This window comes from Mobula birostris, chromosome 3 (assembly GCF_030028105.1).
Source record: "Mobula birostris isolate sMobBir1 chromosome 3, sMobBir1.hap1, whole genome shotgun sequence".
Lineage (NCBI taxonomy): Eukaryota > Metazoa > Chordata > Chondrichthyes > Myliobatiformes > Myliobatidae > Mobula > Mobula birostris.
The window spans coordinates 60,161,105-60,177,801 of NC_092372.1; the positions used below are offsets into that span (position 1 = coordinate 60,161,105).

The 16,697-nt window shown below is 37.7% G+C and overlaps 2 protein-coding genes across 3 annotated transcripts in view; one reads left to right on the top strand and one right to left on the bottom strand.

Annotated features, from left to right (window-relative positions):
* Positions 1-1,880: 1,880 nt before the first annotated feature.
* On the bottom strand, positions 1,881-15,932 carry gsx2 (GS homeobox 2). Of its 2 annotated transcripts, XR_011885250.1 has the most exons (3): positions 15,763-15,932; positions 15,485-15,661; positions 2,723-2,783 (listed from the first exon to the last, which is right to left on the bottom strand). XR_011885250.1 is itself a non-coding variant. In XM_072251830.1 (2 exons), the coding sequence occupies exons 1-2, from the start codon at positions 3,745-3,747 to the stop codon at positions 2,443-2,445; spliced, it is 714 nt and encodes a 237-aa protein (XP_072107931.1). In that variant the 5' UTR covers positions 3,748-3,780; the 3' UTR covers positions 1,881-2,442. The 2 variants fall into 2 exon arrangements, 1 of the variants encoding a protein (XP_072107931.1); XM_072251830.1 differs by lacking the exons at positions 15,485-15,661; positions 15,763-15,932 and adding an exon at positions 3,375-3,780 and having other exon boundaries at positions 1,881-2,783.
* Positions 15,933-15,980: 48 nt separating this feature from the next.
* LOC140194601 (cysteine-rich hydrophobic domain-containing protein 2) overlaps positions 15,981-16,697 on the top strand; it is a 54,432-nt gene continuing 53,715 nt past the window's right edge. The window contains exon 1 of the mRNA XM_072251832.1: positions 15,981-16,195. Within this exon, the coding sequence (XP_072107933.1) occupies positions 16,050-16,195 (146 nt within the window). The 5' untranslated portion in view covers positions 15,981-16,049. The remainder of the gene's footprint in view (positions 16,196-16,697) is intronic.

The following is a 16,697-nucleotide window of genomic DNA, read 5'->3' on the forward strand; positions in this document are numbered from 1 at the left end:
AGAAAAAATACACAATGCGCCCTTCGCCACAGCGAGCTCCGCCGGGCTCTCCACGCTCAGTCCTGGACATTGCCAACTTCGGCCTTTCAACAGATGGAAATTGTCAATAGTTCATTAATCTGTGGCTATTTTCTCCATGCTGCCAATGAATAATGTTCCAATTTATCTTCTCTTATTGCCCTAACAATTCTGCGAAGTGCCCGAAGGACTGTCTGTTGTTTGGGCGATGGCAGAATTCGAGAAACTGATAGCCTATGCTCAGTTGAAAGTTGCAATAGAATTAACAAGAGCCCTACACAACCAAACCTGGCCCTAAAATTCCAAGTGCATTTTCTAGCAGATATTTTAAGATGGGTGTCTTGGACTTGCAGATTTATGTACACAATTGCGCTGGTCTTCTTTACAAGCTATGCGTTGCACAAATGCTGTGGTCCCTTATGTAAGCTGGATCTATTTTAAAATACGTGGGTGATATTTTTGAAAGTGACACAAAGACCAGCATACTTCTGAGATACTTGTAAGTGCACGCACTCGAACCTGGGCCGAAGAAGTGTCTCGGCCCGAAACGTTGACTGTTTACTTATTTTCATAGATGTTGCCTGGCCTGCTGTGTTCCTCCAGCATCTTGTGTGTGTGTGTTGCTTTGGGTTTTCAGCATCTGCGCAATTTCTCGTGTTTATTTTTTCATTGTAATTAAGGTTTAAAATATAGCACTTATTTCCAGAAACCACTGATGTACTCTGCAATCCATAACGTCCGTCCCAATTGACAAGACACTTATGACAGGAGCAACTAAATATATTCATTGGGATTTGCCTGTAACTGACATCAGATAGTCACCCCACGTATTAAAATTAACATTTCTCGAATCATCAGCAGCCTCTCACATAATCGTTGCTTATTTTCAGTAGAAACATTCTCCATTTCTCCCTTCATCTGCTCGTGACAAGTTCGCAGTGAACGTGCCACCTACAAGAAACATACACAGGGACGAAAATGATTGGAAATGTTTCTTGTCATGGTAGGAAATTACAAAAGATGATCTCGGTCAGTAGGCCTCTTGACATCCAAAGCAACTGTAGACTTTCTTGGCGATAATTATTTATTACTGTCAGTGATAAATTAGACTTTTGTTTCTTGGATGAGAAGGGAAGGGTGGGTCACGGGTACAAATAGGTTTTTATTTCGCGTGCTCATGAATGAAGATGATAACACTCACTTCGCTGTGCCTGAGGTTTTCTGCAGCATGTACCAACAGATGAACATGTGCATTGCAGAACCAGATTTGAAATGGCTACTTCCTTCTGAAGGATCTATAATCTATCCAGTGAAGCGGTGATGTAATACAGAATGGAAATCCATATATTTTATCATCCACACTTGCATTCAAAGATGACAGATAATCAATCATTCCTCATAATCATATCAATTTTATATACCGGTATCTTAACATTCAATATTACGACCACGTTATTTTCCATAGGAAGCATTGAATGAACCTCCCTTCTCCCCTAACTCCACCCTCTTTTCCCAGTGACCAAGCAAACAAACACACACACACACACACACACACACGACTTGTTTTGTCTGGGAAAGAGCAAAAATGTGTACCACGAATTATTATTACACAATCAATTAACCGATCTGTCAGGATTTGCTTCTTGTTTGCTGTTTTGTTAAGTGGGAGGCTTTCCCGGATCCGCTGCTGCTTATATTAAGGTGTATTTCAGAAACCACTGCTTCCTGATTGTTGAAATGGAGGGAGAAGAATATAATTCGTGAGAAATGTCTCAGCACTTCTTGCTTTCTCTTTTTCCTTTACATTTTTATGTCTATCGAGTTATATTATTAGCTAAAAGTATTTTTTTCAAAGATCCCAACATTTTATTTTAAATAAATATAAATATAAATGTCATATAAAACTATTCGTAACGAATGAACTTTAACCTCGCCATTTTACAGTAATGTACCAATAGCTAACTATTTACAGTTATTTTCCCTGCTCAAACTACTTCTGTTTTTTAAGTCTGACGCATTTACATAAATGTCTACTTTTTTTCTTTTTACAAGTTTTAACAGAGTATAAAATACAATATTTACATAATTCACTTGGATTTTCAAAAAAGCCAGTGCATGAATATTACTTCACCATTTGGAGAAAAGAAACCCTGAATGATTCAGACAAATCATGTTAGCCTCAAACGGCAGCACTTCAACTAAAGTACTTGCACTTATGAAAACAGTGCTCATAGGACGGTTGCGTGTTCCATCCTAGTACAATTCTACAATGGATCTATTCATGCTAGCAGGGCGAGCAGGCAAATACAACTCGACTTCGGATTTCTTTTAAATGCTAAACGAATGAGAAGATAGGTACGTCGAAGGGATGTAGAACTGCAAATGGCTGTAAACTCTAAAAAGTTGCAGTTCTGTTCCTGATGACTATGCGGGTGACATATCTTTGTCTTCTTTGCCAGATGATATCGGTGAGAGGGATTCCTCGTCCTCGGAGCGCAGACAGTGACCTTGGCTGCTACATTTACAAATGCTGTGCGCGTTCCGCGGGGTCCCTTTGCCCTCTTTTTTGTGCTTGACGCGCCGGTTCTGGAACCAGATCTTCACCTGCTTCTCGGATAGGTTCAGGTAAGTTGCAATTTCAATCCTGCGAAGCCTCGACAGATACATGTTTGAGGCGAACTCCCTCTCGAGCTCTAAGAGTTGTGTGCTCGTAAAGGCTGTTCTCATCCGCTTGCCGTTTTGTAAGTGACTGTTGCTTTCAGGACCTATGAACACGTAATGATACTGCAACATTACCAAATGAAAGAAAGAAAAAGCATCAAACATATCATGCTAACCCGCCGTCAGTTCGACATCAACATAATCCCGCCAAAGTAGATATCTGTGTAATGTCTCCCCCAGTCCCGAATCAAGTCCAAACTGTTCTAGCCTTCTCAGTATTAAATATCAACAGCGCCTATAACTAAATGTGCTTTGTGTTAACCCCATCTTTTAAAATTAAATTTGTTGTTAATATTTACATTGCTCGTATAGTTAGGACACAGTAAATATATCCTATTAATCATATTAATTCTGAAGCACGGTGTCGATTCTGCAACCATTTATCTCTAACAATTATTGTAAACGTTCGATTTAATCTTTAAGATGAAAGCAGAAAACATCTTAATGTTTTCTTCGAAATAACATCACCACTTTGAAGTATTGGATGTGTATATGCAACTCTAAGCTTCCCATTTGAAATTAAAGTAGCAATGAACTTTTGGCCATAAGCCATCACTTCTCTCCCAAGCACATATCTCGCTAAACATGAAACCTGTATTCAAGTGTCTGATGTATTAGTTCCTTTTAAAACTTACCCACGGAAAGACAGTGATATCTTCTAGGGTCTGTTACGCTGTAAGTAGGTGTGCAAACAGGTGGATGCCCGAGCCCAGGGTTTGACTGCTGGTTAATTCGTTGACAGTATTGTGGATCTCCACTTGGGAACTGGCTTTTCAGCAGTGGGATCCCACTTCGAGATGAGTGAATATGGGACGTGACACAGAGGGGGCAGACGCAGAAAGTACCCGTCTTTCTGGACGGACAGACGGGACCAGAAACGGACATCATTGTTGGTGAATGAACGCTAATAGGAATTAGAAAGTCTTGGCCGTGGTCGTTCAAGACGGGAGATGGTCTTACTGAAGAGTCTTTGATGATCAAGGAATCAACATAAAAAGATCGAGACATTGTGTATTCTTCTTGGTTCTTTCTGGCTTTGCTGGATTCCTGGTTCAGTAAACACTGCGCAGGGAGAGAGTCAGAAGGTGCTTATGTTTGGAGGCTAAACAAAAGGGTCTCAGACGATGGTTGGTCTGAACGTCACCCACGTGTGCGCCCTATTCCAGAGCTTTTAAAAAAAAGTGCTGCCAGTGAACTATTAACACGTGATTATAAAGCGGGGCGAGATCAACATTTCCCCATTTGTCAGGCAATCCCTTGAGACGCACTATCAAAGTCTGACAAAACAAGAAACAAAAAACTTTTTAAGTGAATGTTTTGTAATTTTTCTGTGTGGAAAAGGAAAGCTCCACAGCTGACTTAAGACGGATACACCACAAGTTAACCAGCTGCCGTTAACAGTGTCATTGTCATGAGATTTAAAATCACTTTCAATTGACTCACCGAGCAAGGGAATGGTTTAATCTAGTGAAACTTTCTGGACCTTTGTGAATGCTTTGTCGCATGTGCAGACGTCTCCAGTGCAACATAGAAGTCATTCCATTGAACATTTACTTTATTTTTCTGGACTCTGGCAGCAAACCAAATGTATTATTATAAACATATAATTAATTTTTCATACATGGCGTGCGTTCATGATATGTTATGACTCCATCGACTGACAAATCTAGACTCAAAATGATTCTTACTTCAATTTAGAATTATCTGGTTATGAATGTAGTTCCTCAGCATGTGCTTCAGTATCCGAAATGCATAATATATCCAGGCTATTGATACATTGAAAGACAAAGCACACTCTTAACGATCTGCAAAGTGTGTCTTGATTTAGAAATACACCAGTTCATCCCCCAGTGGGTCAGTTTGAAGGGACAAGGGGTGAAGGGTCGCGTATCCAACGAGTGGGCGCTCGAGTTTTACGCAATATCTTACGCTAATGTTGTTTATTACACATCTGAGTTATTTATAATCGATGGAATCGCAGTTGACCTTATTTGTCTGTTCTATTCAGTGGTTGGATCAGCATAAAAGAAATCAAGGGCATTTATTTTAACTGCACCCGAACAAAGGAATGGTATATCAATTTATATTAGCATTACCGGATACGATATGCCCCACCATAACCAAGGGAAAATCGTATTTTCTAAGTACTAATCTTAGCATGGTGCAGAAAATTGATCCTGGACACAGTTCATAAACTTACATTATTATTTGAATATAAAATTGGTAAGAAGCAGGTGCCTTCTAATGTGAGCGTACCCGTGGCGAATGAAACATCTACTTTACGCAGTATATGTCACCATTGGACAAATAGAATATGAAATCCTCAAAAAATCATTAATTTCTGTTATTATGTTAAGTACTCATATCGTTTGAATAACCAACGAGGAGTTTAGAAGTGACTCTGGAATCTACACTGAAACATCTCATTAACAGATACCAATGCCACCAGTGGCGACAATATCCAGATTATAGTTATTAGTAAAGAGTAACAATTCCGAAAATTAGTCATGGAATTCAGGTTATCCTTTTTCCCTCTCTGACGATAAAGTCAGTTAAAATATGCGATACAATTTCGTAGGGAAGCACCTGACATTTAACATAAATGTTATTAAATAGCAAAAGCCCTATCCTTTAGGTTGTTACATACAGTATATTCAATGGAAAGGTACTCAGTGGAAACTGCTCGTCAATTTAACATTTATTTTCAATCTCCTTGCTACAATTACAGCTAACAATTGCAAATATATTAAATAATTGATCCTATACTTCGAGCTACAAGTTGGGGTCTATGAGAAGTATCACTTATGGGCGACAATTCACTATTTCGTGAATTAGCACAGTGACTGATGATTGCGCTATTTGTTTGCGATTATTGTTCAATCAGTAAGTATTTATTATGCACTGGATTAGCGAATATTTGCTGAGATTGTTAGCTGCCTGCTATGTGTTAATCCTAGATCTTGTGACAATTATTAGGGATTTTTGGTCTCCGTCAAGGTCCTGGCGAGTCAATTTGGGGCTTCACACGTCTTAAAGGAAAAGACCTCCAACACGAATTTCTGCAACTTGCAAAAAAAAGACAAATAATCTGAAAATCAAGATTTTCGAGACGCTTTGGGGCAAATAAGTAAAATTTCAACCCATTTAATTAATTTCGTGTTTTCAAACAACGACGCTCCAGTTCCCTGTTCGTAAAATGAACTTTATATTGTCTTTGTTGTAATGGGGTTCACCGTCCTTGTGCCCCGACGAAGCTTCCTTGCAACTAATCAGAGTAAAGTACACTGAAAGATCGTAAATCGTAGAAGAACCAGGCTATTCGGCCCATCGAGTCTGATCTGTCTTTCCATCATGGTTCATTCTCCTGTCTTCTCCCCATACTTCTGCCACCTTTACTAATCACGGACCTATCAACCTTGACTTGGCGTCCACAGCCATCTGTGGCAATGAACGCCACAGATTCGCCACCGTCTGGCTAAAAAATTCTTCCTCGTCTCTGTTCTAAAGAGAAGAATGAATTCCGATAAAGTGAACATCGATGAGAACCTGTTCAAGAAAACCACTTCCCTACTGGACAAAAATGCTATTACATTAAATAATAAGTGTCAATAATTTAGTACATCCGTCTCGTGTTATTATTCCATGTTAATGCTGTGAGCAGATATTTTCTTCAAACCTTTCACCGTCTTGAGACAAAATCCACGTGTGTTCTCAGCAATTTGAACGCCACGAAGTACAGTATTGCTCAGCACTTCCGTAAACAAAGCCAGCAGCAGGGCTGGTTTAACCCAGCATCAATTTCTTTCACTGCTCTCTATATCAAGACAAAACCATACAAGATAATAAAAATATAAGTGACGTACATTGGAATGGCCTAGCTATGGTTCCCTTAACCATAAAACTCTTGTTTTTCAAGTGACGCACAACCTCTTTCGCACTAAAACATAACAAGGATTTTCAACGTCTTTTGTTTTTTTTCGCTCTATTCGCAAGATTTCCACAAGGGCTAAATAGTGAAGAGAAGCATGTAAAATTCAGTGGTCACTTGGGATGGTCATAAAACTCGATCCAGGAAAGTTTCGCAGTGAGTTAGCTGAATGGAGGTCAGGTAGCCTCAATCAAATCACTAGGCAGCTTTGTAATTGTACTAATAAAGCCAGTGAACGATATTACAGAAGCAGCGCGCTGGAAAAAAAAACAATGATTACAGTGAAATAAAATGCAAGAATGTCTAAGCCAGGCGGAATGATGCAAGGCGCGCGCCCACATCGCATAGCCCTCGTTACAATATTATTTTCTATAATTATAACCAATAAAATTTCATTGTTCATGAAGTAATCCCGGGAATGAGAGTGGTTATGAGCCTATAATGAGGTCAAATTGCCTCGACTAGCCAAGACACGTGTAAGGACTTAAGAGGAATTAAGCGGCTGGTACAGAGCGCCGACTGTTACCTGAACATTACTTTCATAATTCAAGTATAAAATTAGCCTATTTAAGGGAAATCTTTTTGAATCCGTTTATTCTACTCGGGTGACAAAGTAGCTTTGTCTGTGTTGGTTAAGCCTGTGTAAAAATGCGAATATAACAAAATTGCTCTTTTGTGATTCCGGTTTCTAAAGAGCAAAAAAGAACGATAGTGTACTGCGTTGGAGGGGGCTGCTGTCTGTTCTGGGTTTTTTTTTCATTGGTTTTCTTAATAATTCTAAATAAGCTGTCACACAACAGGAAATGAATTCAAAACTTCTTGCAAAATGTCTGAAGAAAAGTTTTGTATCATTTCAGTGACTTAAATATTATTGAAATACTGTGTGTGCTACTTGTATTTGTGATGAGATGCATATATTTAAGCAATTTTTCCAGTATATATGACCCTCCATGGAACGTCATGAACGTGGACTTGTCTTTGCTGTAAAGCCTTTGACTGATATTTGAAGGAGGAATGGATGAACCAGCATTACGATTCTTTTCTCCTTTGTCAACATACATCGAGTTTACATACAGTTGATTAAAAAGCTTCAATTTTTTTCATTCATGAATTCCCACCAAAACAACAAATTCTGCAATCTCGAGAAATGAATGTTGCTATTTCATTCTACAAGTTGTAGCTGTAAGTCCATTGCCGACATAAGTATTCGTATTGGGACACTTCTTGTTTATCTTAAACCAAGTCTAATCTGTTGTATTTTCAAACGCTTCAAATTACTGCTTCAAAAAGAACTCGCGCCAAAGCTTTGTTTAAGATGACATTCAGCCGGAAAAACAGTATGTATATTCAATATATCATATTGTTTACTTTAAATCATTGCTTTTCAAACGATTGTATTTACTTGCCTAAAAGTGCAATTTAATCAAATTTTCCAAATGTTGACCAAAATTATGTGGTTAGTCGTCCTGGAGCTGAACAGGTGGACTGATATTATTAATTTGTATCAAACTTTTTAAAAAATCTTAAATGTTATTTTGCGATATTTACCGTGAAATACACTTGCAATTTGTTAAGTTTTTGTTACTAGGCAACAGTTCTTGAATAACAAAAATTGAAAAGAACCGCTCAGTCTGCTGTCCTCTAAACTTCAAAAAAAGTCTTCAATAATAGTGAAAAAGGACAATGATCAAAGAGACAACAAAATGCCACTGGGGTGACTTTTCACAAGCAATTATTCTTCAGTTATCCATTCAAAAAAGGGTCTCTGATATTCTTATTTTGTTTTATTTATTATGTTCGCTTCCAGCGATTTGCATGAAAAATTTGTGTTTGGGTAATAAAATTTCAGATTTGCACAAAAACAACCAGCACGGCAGAAAATGGGCGTTTAGGCGTGTTTGATGTATAATTAAGATCGAAAATATGAAGTCAGGCGTTATGGGATCTGTCCCAAAGTGTCAACGTTGGGCGGTTCGTCCATTGAAACATTTCAAAGGAGTCAGGAAACAAACAAAGTGGAAAGCGCGTGACACCGGGAATGGTTGTAAATGTGTTCATTTCAGACAGCTCATTTCTGGAGAGAATTGAACCCCTTCTCTTCACCACTAGCCAACCCCCAACCACCGTATTTATAAACCGTATTTATATTGTTTGAAATAACAGAAACGACTAAATATATGAATCTATAATTTCCTTTTCACAGGCACATATTGTAGTTGAAAAATGTGATTGTACCCCGATTTTAAATACTTATTTCTTGCTCGATACTACGATTTTAAAATAAAAGCATCGTTTTGCTGTTCTTTGCAGTCAAGTATAAAAGCACGCTAAACGACAATTGTCTATTGATTATCCACATCAATTTCACCAAATTGCAATAAAAGATGCATTAGTCCATCTATTTATTTTGAAGCCAATCCAGATTAGTTCAGATCATTCTTATCAACATCCAATCGTTTGTCTTTCTATACGTAGCACCTGAGATAATTTAAAGTCGGAATCGCATGTTCAATAGAAAGTAAACATGGATGCCCAATTGCATTTGTGAATCACAGTTTGCAAAGTATCTGAATGGAACCTTGCAGATTTTATGTGGTTCCTCAGACCTATTGGCCACGTTCATTGAAACTCCCTACCAAACGTTCTGCCCTTTATTTCCTTTGTGATAGACAAAACAAAAACAGCTGACTTGTTTCATAGATGCTCTCTTATTCACAGTCTTCTTTTTATTGGTTGATAGGAGGTGAGAAATGTTACCCTAAATTCACTCTGCCTCACTTACAAGAGTAAATCAGCTGCAGACTGAGGATAGGTTTGCAGCTGTAGTGCAATGGATGGCAAAGTGACCATGAAGTATGCTTTTAAAATTGGCTTCAGTTAAAAAGACAATGGGGATGAGGTCACATCCTTCTTGGGCACCTGGTAGATTCTATGTGTAAACTAAAAGTGAGAACATAGATTAGTTTGAAGCACCCTAAGCAAATGCATTTCATCCTTGACATTGAGGGTAGATGCATTTTCTACATATTGATATTTCAAACCTTGAAAAATGCTGGTTACTTTGCATTTTTCACTTTATACAGGTTTATTGGCTTTCCAGTAATACAAAAAAAAGTATAGCTGTGACATTTTAACCAATATTGCCTAGCCTATAATATAAATTCAACATTGTAATTGTTAAGGAAGAAAAGAACTAGAATAAACAGACTTTATAAGCTGAGTTTTTAAAGCTTCCAATTCTTCTGCTGGGAATGTTTTGCCCTGTTGATTGTTAGCAAAATAATAATAGAACTGTATTTTAATGAAAAACATCTGACATGCAATTTCAGGGTGATGCAAAGGAGAACAATGAGAATACAATAGCTTGCCCTGCTTTAATATAGTCTGCTATAAATTGATGATCATTCCAAAATAGGGGAGAGTAATACAGACAAATGATCCAGTTAATCAGCAGTTATTCAATTAGACAGACAAATGGCAAAATCAATTTAAAACTAATAATTGTGAAATATTGCAGACGGAGAATAGAAAATGGACTATATTTTCAACTTCCTGCACATGGTAGGAAAATTGGCATTGCATTGTAGCCTCTCATCACAATATTACCTGCAGAAATGGAAATCAAATTCTTTTACTGTTCATTCTTAAAAGTATGGGCAAAGTCAACAGTTAATGCTGAGTTATCTTGAGTATGATATTATTTGGATACATCTGAGTGATTTACTAGACTATGTTGAAGATTCATTAGGAACCAACCACTTTGGTATGAAACAAAAGAAAAAAATAAATAAAAGCAGAAGTGTGACTTACATTTCCTCTTGCCTGTTTCACAACTTAGTGAGTTTATGGTTGATTCTTTACCTCAGCTGTACTAATCCCTCATTCTTTCATTTCCTTAGCAGCCAAAAATTCACTCATCTCTGTTTTGAACTTATTCAACTACACAGTTTCCACTATTCTTTTGAGTAGAACGTTTCATGAATTTGCCACACTTAGGGGTGAAGACATTGTTTCTCCTCTCTAGCTAACCATTTTTTTCCAATGGTGACCATGGTGCTAAACATCCAAGCCACAGCTAAAAGCATACTCTATTAAGGCCAATAATAATTTTTTATGTGTTTCAATTAGACTACATCTTATTCATCTAAACTCAAGAGAATATAATCCCAGTCTGCTTAATCTATCCACAAGGGCCAAATTCACCAATCTTGAATTCAATTTGGTGAAGCTTTGTTGCAAGGACAAAATATTGTTCCTTAGGTAGGGAAACCAGATCTGCAGAATATAATACAGTTCAGGCATGCTCACCACAGCATGATATAGAGTTAAAGTCTCAACCAGGCTAGACCAGCAAAGGATGACATCTCTCCCTAATGGACTTTAGTGAACTTCCAAAGCAATATATATAGCAGAATTTTACTTCTGGATTTTAAAAACTGAAATAAAATTCCTTACAGGACTGTAACTCAATTTTGATAGAGTATTTCAAAGACTTGGAATTACTTGTTCAATTTCTGTGTTCATGTGACCCATTACACCAATTTATAGATTTAACTAAATTTAATTACTCTAGTCCAGGGGTTCTGAACCATTTTAATTCCATGGACACCTACCATTAACCAAGGTGTTCATGAACCCCAGGCTGGAACTACCACCACCACCAGCAACAACCCCCCCCCCCCCCGCCCGGTTCTAGGCCCGATCTGCAGCTCCATTCAACTTGGAAAATTCGGATACTAATGAACAACTCCCAAAAGTCATCCTCAATGGAATAACTTCTGTTCTGTGTCTTAATAACAGTATTTTGTTTTAAGGAAGAAAACAGTAATCTGGAATATTGTTAAGGAGCTTGTAATGTCATGTACAGTAATTGAAAACAATAAAAGCTAACTAGTGGGACCAAACATCTGCCACAGTTACATCTGCACAGTAACTTCAGAGTAAATGCGCTATGAGTCTACATTTTAGCCTTTCCAGGTCCTGCTTCTGCATTGATGCTATTATTTGGAGTTGTTAGAGGTGAAGCCATTACTTGCACTAAATAAGACCAGCAGAATAAAAAATCCATGACTCAGATATTAAAAGGAGATATAGATTACAATAGCATTCTCTTCTAAACAGTTCTAACCCACTCCACATCCCCACAGGCTTTACAATATCTATCAGACTCTACAGACAGGTTCATTAGATATATCCCTTGCAGTGCTAGCTCATGTCAGAAATATTTAAATCAAATTGGTCCTTGCCTGAAATATTAAGTTGGGTTTTCTTGCCACAGATGCTGCCTGACATATTGAAAGTTTCCAGCATGTTTTGCTTTATTTCCTTTTTTCCAACATCTGTAATTTTTTTCTTGCCCAGCCATATAAACATTGGGAAGGCCAACAGCAAAACTTTCTAGCCGCATTTATTGGGGTACATCACCTATGCATTTTTATCTCCAGTATGATATTCAGGTTTGCCTTACTGTAAAAGATGACCCAGTAATACCTGAATTGTTACCATGTTATTTAGTGTTTTAAATCAGTGAATACTCATGCAAACTGCAATGGTAACTGGTATAATTCTTAGCCTATGTTAGTTGCAGAACATTTAGTTCTTACATATTTGAGAACATGAGGAGTAAATATTGGCAGAATTGCCACTACAGTATTACAGTTTGCTACTTAAAATATTACTATTGCCTATCTCGTGAGCTTCAGTCTTTAAACGCTGTCAGCAAAGCAGTATAAATTGCAGCAGCTTCATCGCATCTTGTACTTTTTATTTGCAGTTATTTTGTAAATAACACTATTCTTTGCATTTCTGGTTAGATGCTAACTGCATTTCATTGGCTTTGTATCTGTACTCAGCACAATAACAATAAAGTTGAATCTAATCTAATCTAATGTGCATACAATTGATAATGCTTTGAAAATGCAACTATATTTGCTACTAATGTGGATATAAGCCTATATCTTGAACTAACATGGCTTACAGTGATAATTTGTCATGTGAGGGTAACAGAAATAAAATTAAGAAATGTTTTAAAATGTCAAAGCGGATTTTGCTCCTACTTGGAAGTTATTTTAATTTATCATGTTTGATTAATTAAAAGATCTTAAGAATGGACAATCAATTGCAGGAAAACAGCTCTATTAAATGTGTTCCATATTCACTTGAACCTTTTGACATCTGTTTTGAAAACAAAATTTCTGGTATGAATAAAGATGTTGTTTTCTTATATATGACAGAGGTTTCTGCTCCCATTGTTTCATTCTGCTGTGATTGACAACAGTTGAATTGGTGTGTCCATGATTAGAAATGCTGTGTGTTTGAGTGGGAGTTTTGTCCAGGGTAGAATCACAGAGGGTACATCAGATATTGTGAAACGAAAGCGCATCATGCAAGTTTCACATTGCTGCAAGCAGTAGCCTGCTGATTAATTGTAAACATCTTAAAGAATAGGCAATCTCCAGATGTTTAGTGTGGAGAGAGGACTACTACTATGTAGTGTAGGTGGATGGTTGATCTGCATCGCTAAACTACAGACGTTCTGGCTACAGAATCACCCAAATTGTTTCTGAAGGTCTCAATGTCACCCGCAGTGGGATCATTTAACTGGAATTCTGTTTTACATTCCATTCTCAAAATTTGTCAAGAACATTATAAATCAGCAATTTTAAAATTGCTTACATTATTGAATTGTAAATTGAATTGCAGAATAGACCCGGGGAGGAAGGTTATTTATTCTGCTTTACTTACAGAAAATAAACAACTCATTAATCATTTTGGTCATTCATGATTTTCTTAAGATTTCCAATATAATATATTTAAGTTCCATAAATAAGTGAATTAATTTACACATAGAAAATTCTTGATCCCACAAAGTTGAAAATCATAATAAAGCAAAGAGAAAGAAGAGAGCTTGTAATAATTATTGTAGTTTAGTGTGGGAAAGTCAGAAGCCATCCAATTTAAATATAAGAAAAACAGAAATATTTATTTAATGGGGAGAAAACTAAAGCTCCAGATCAGAAAAGATTTTTCCAACACAAATTATTGAAAGGTTGTGCAGATGTACAAAATGTGCAGCCATGAGTATTTGTTCTAGCTGATCAATGTTCTTTTTTGCATTTTCACAAAAGCCTCCTCCTGGCCTTAGCTATCAACATGGCCTTTGATTTCTTTTTCTTTCATATTTATTCAGCTACTTCATGTTTATTTAACTATCCCGTAATATATCCATGTTATTACCAATTAAAATGCAATTTTGTAATACTGCAAGATTATTAGCACCAAAGCTTAAAGTACAGACAATTTAGACTGCATACTGCCACCAAATGGCATTAAAGCAGAGTGATGGTGGCACATCAGCTATTATTAGACCAGTAATCCTGAAGCTTAAATAAACGATTAAGAAATATAATTTGAAATCCTGCCAAGCCATCTGGGGAATTTAAATTAACTTAACTATCCAGAAATTTTTAAAAGACCAGATTGTTATCGCAACACGTCTGGTTCACCTACATCCTTCATGAATAGAAATGAACCATTCTTGTTGGCTAGTCTAGTTTTTTTTTTGTCTCCTGTCAATAAAGTAATGTTCATGAAATGAACTAACCACTCAATCGGAGATGATTTTGGTAGTGATGTGTACATCTAGTGAAATAATGAAAGAACAAAGCATCTGAGATGGCCTAATCATCCAGCAATGTCGTAACCAAATAGAAATTAGGTGATATACTAAAAAAGCCACACTTCCCTAAAAAAATTGGATTTTGGAATTTTCCAGATAGTGCAGCAGTAGGTCTAATACAATGTTTGACATACATCAACCTATAGTCACACAAGATTATTTAAGAATCCAGATGTGAATAATTGCATTTTTTAGGATATTAACAATGATTTTAAAATTCATTTACAGGGTAAGAATACCAAATAATGTGCCTATTATCACCAAAATAAAAAGTCTGAATATAATATGAAGACATTTCTTTGAAGTGTGTGTTGTGTGTACTTTACTTCCTTGCCTAATGTACAATGCATTATTTATTTAAAATGGCATTTAATACAGGCAAAATACCTCAGCCTTTGATGTCATGCTAGATAAACCAATATGGAGAAAATGGCTGACATTGAGGTTAGCTCAACTAATCAGTTTCAATTGGTTGAAGAAAGTAGGTCCAACACACTTGGCTATCTCAGAATCTGGACTGTTTGCTCTGCTAAAGAAAAATATTTAAAAACTTCCCCAGGACATGTTGTGTTTGACAAGTTTAACAACTAATGAGGGTAATGTGGAATCCACAGACTATTCAATATGCAGAAAAGAAGGTGCTTTATGGGATGAGTGGGTAATGTGGTGTTTTATGGGAGGAGTGGGTAATGTGGTCCTTCTACTTCTTTCATTGGTCTTTTTGTGTACCTAACAAAAATACCAACTTTGATTGCTGGCATTCTCAGAGTTCCTTCTCCATTTTGAGTGGGCAAGACCAAGGATTGATTCCCTTGAGATAGTAAATATGTTGCACTTTTTCAAGAAAGATTTAAAAATGATTTTGAGTTTATGGCCACCATCCCCTGGTAACCTTTTGTTGTGATAAATTTCCATTTTCCTGGAGTAGAACGAATAGCTGCTTCAGGAGTTTAATGTTGAGCACATAAACAACCGTCGGAGCAAGATGAATACAACTGGATCTTCAATGGCAAGTACTAGGTTAAAGTTGTCTACCAGTACATTTGGAGTATTTTATCAGGATAAGGTTGGTGGTATATCTCCAGTCTCTTAAGGTGCCTGTTAGTCCACATATCTACAATTTACGTAACTGGGATTACCTGTCCGTTCGAACATGAGCTTCATTCCTGATTTGAAGCCTTGACCTTTGGATATCCTTTTCCTCAAAAGGCCAGAAAGTGTAGCGAATTTTACCATCAATATTTGCCTGAGAGGTGTCTCCCAAGATATTGAAAGTGGTCCAGGGTCTTGTCACACTACAACTGGGAAGAGATGTTCTGCAGCGGGAATATATAATTAAAAAGCCTTTGGAGTTCTACGTTCAGTGCAAAGTACATCCTTTCCCATACTTCAGTGAGCTAAATCTACGATGACTTACAAGTACGTATTCGTGGAGAACGTAACCGACATCTATGAAGAGATTTGATAAAATATGGGCGGGCGCAACGATCCAGAGATTTAATTGCGATTATTGTGCTGATATTTTATATACATCACAACGCGATTAATGAATCTGAAACCACTAATAGTCGAGTCTCGGCCTCTCCACAGCAGAGTCGGCGGGACACGTCACTTCCTTCCTCCGCGAGTGGGCCGGGGAGCAGCTGTCAGCACGACTACTCTCGCGATTTCTGGTTGCTCCATTGCGCTGCGCGCGGTGTCTCTATGGAATTGGCGGCCTCCGGCATGATGGCGGATTTCGATGCGATCTATGAGGAAGAGGAGGAGGATGAGGAGCGGGCTGTGGAGGAGCAGCTGCTGAAGTACGCGCCCGACCCAGTGGTGGTTCGGGGCTCGGGACACGTCACTGTGTAAGACCGAACGGAAAACCGCGTTGGGTTGGTGGGCAGGCGGCACCGAGTTAGTGACTTACGGAGCCGGGCCCGGACGAAGCCGCAGAGTCACCTGGGGCTTCGAGTCAAATGTATTGGGAGTTCAAGCGATGTAGATCCGGGCCTGTGGTGACAGTCCTTTCGGCGCCACCATATGACCGGAATATCCTCAGTTCTCTAGGTGTTTTTTTACACGGGGAGAAAAGTAGATGGGATTGTTAACGCTGTGTTGCTTCAACAGTGTGAGATAATGAATGACGTGACTGCTCTTGTCAATTCGCGGCAGAGTGGCTTCTCTCAACTGGATTACTCGGTGCGGAGTAACCAGGAAATTGATAATGTAGCTAACATAGTTAGAATATTATGATGTAAATCAGTACGATGTAGACTAAAACATTGACTTTGGTTGGATGTTGATTTCGATTTAGTTCAGTGAACTGAATTAGTAAATATTGTATCAATATGCATAAAAATACTTAGG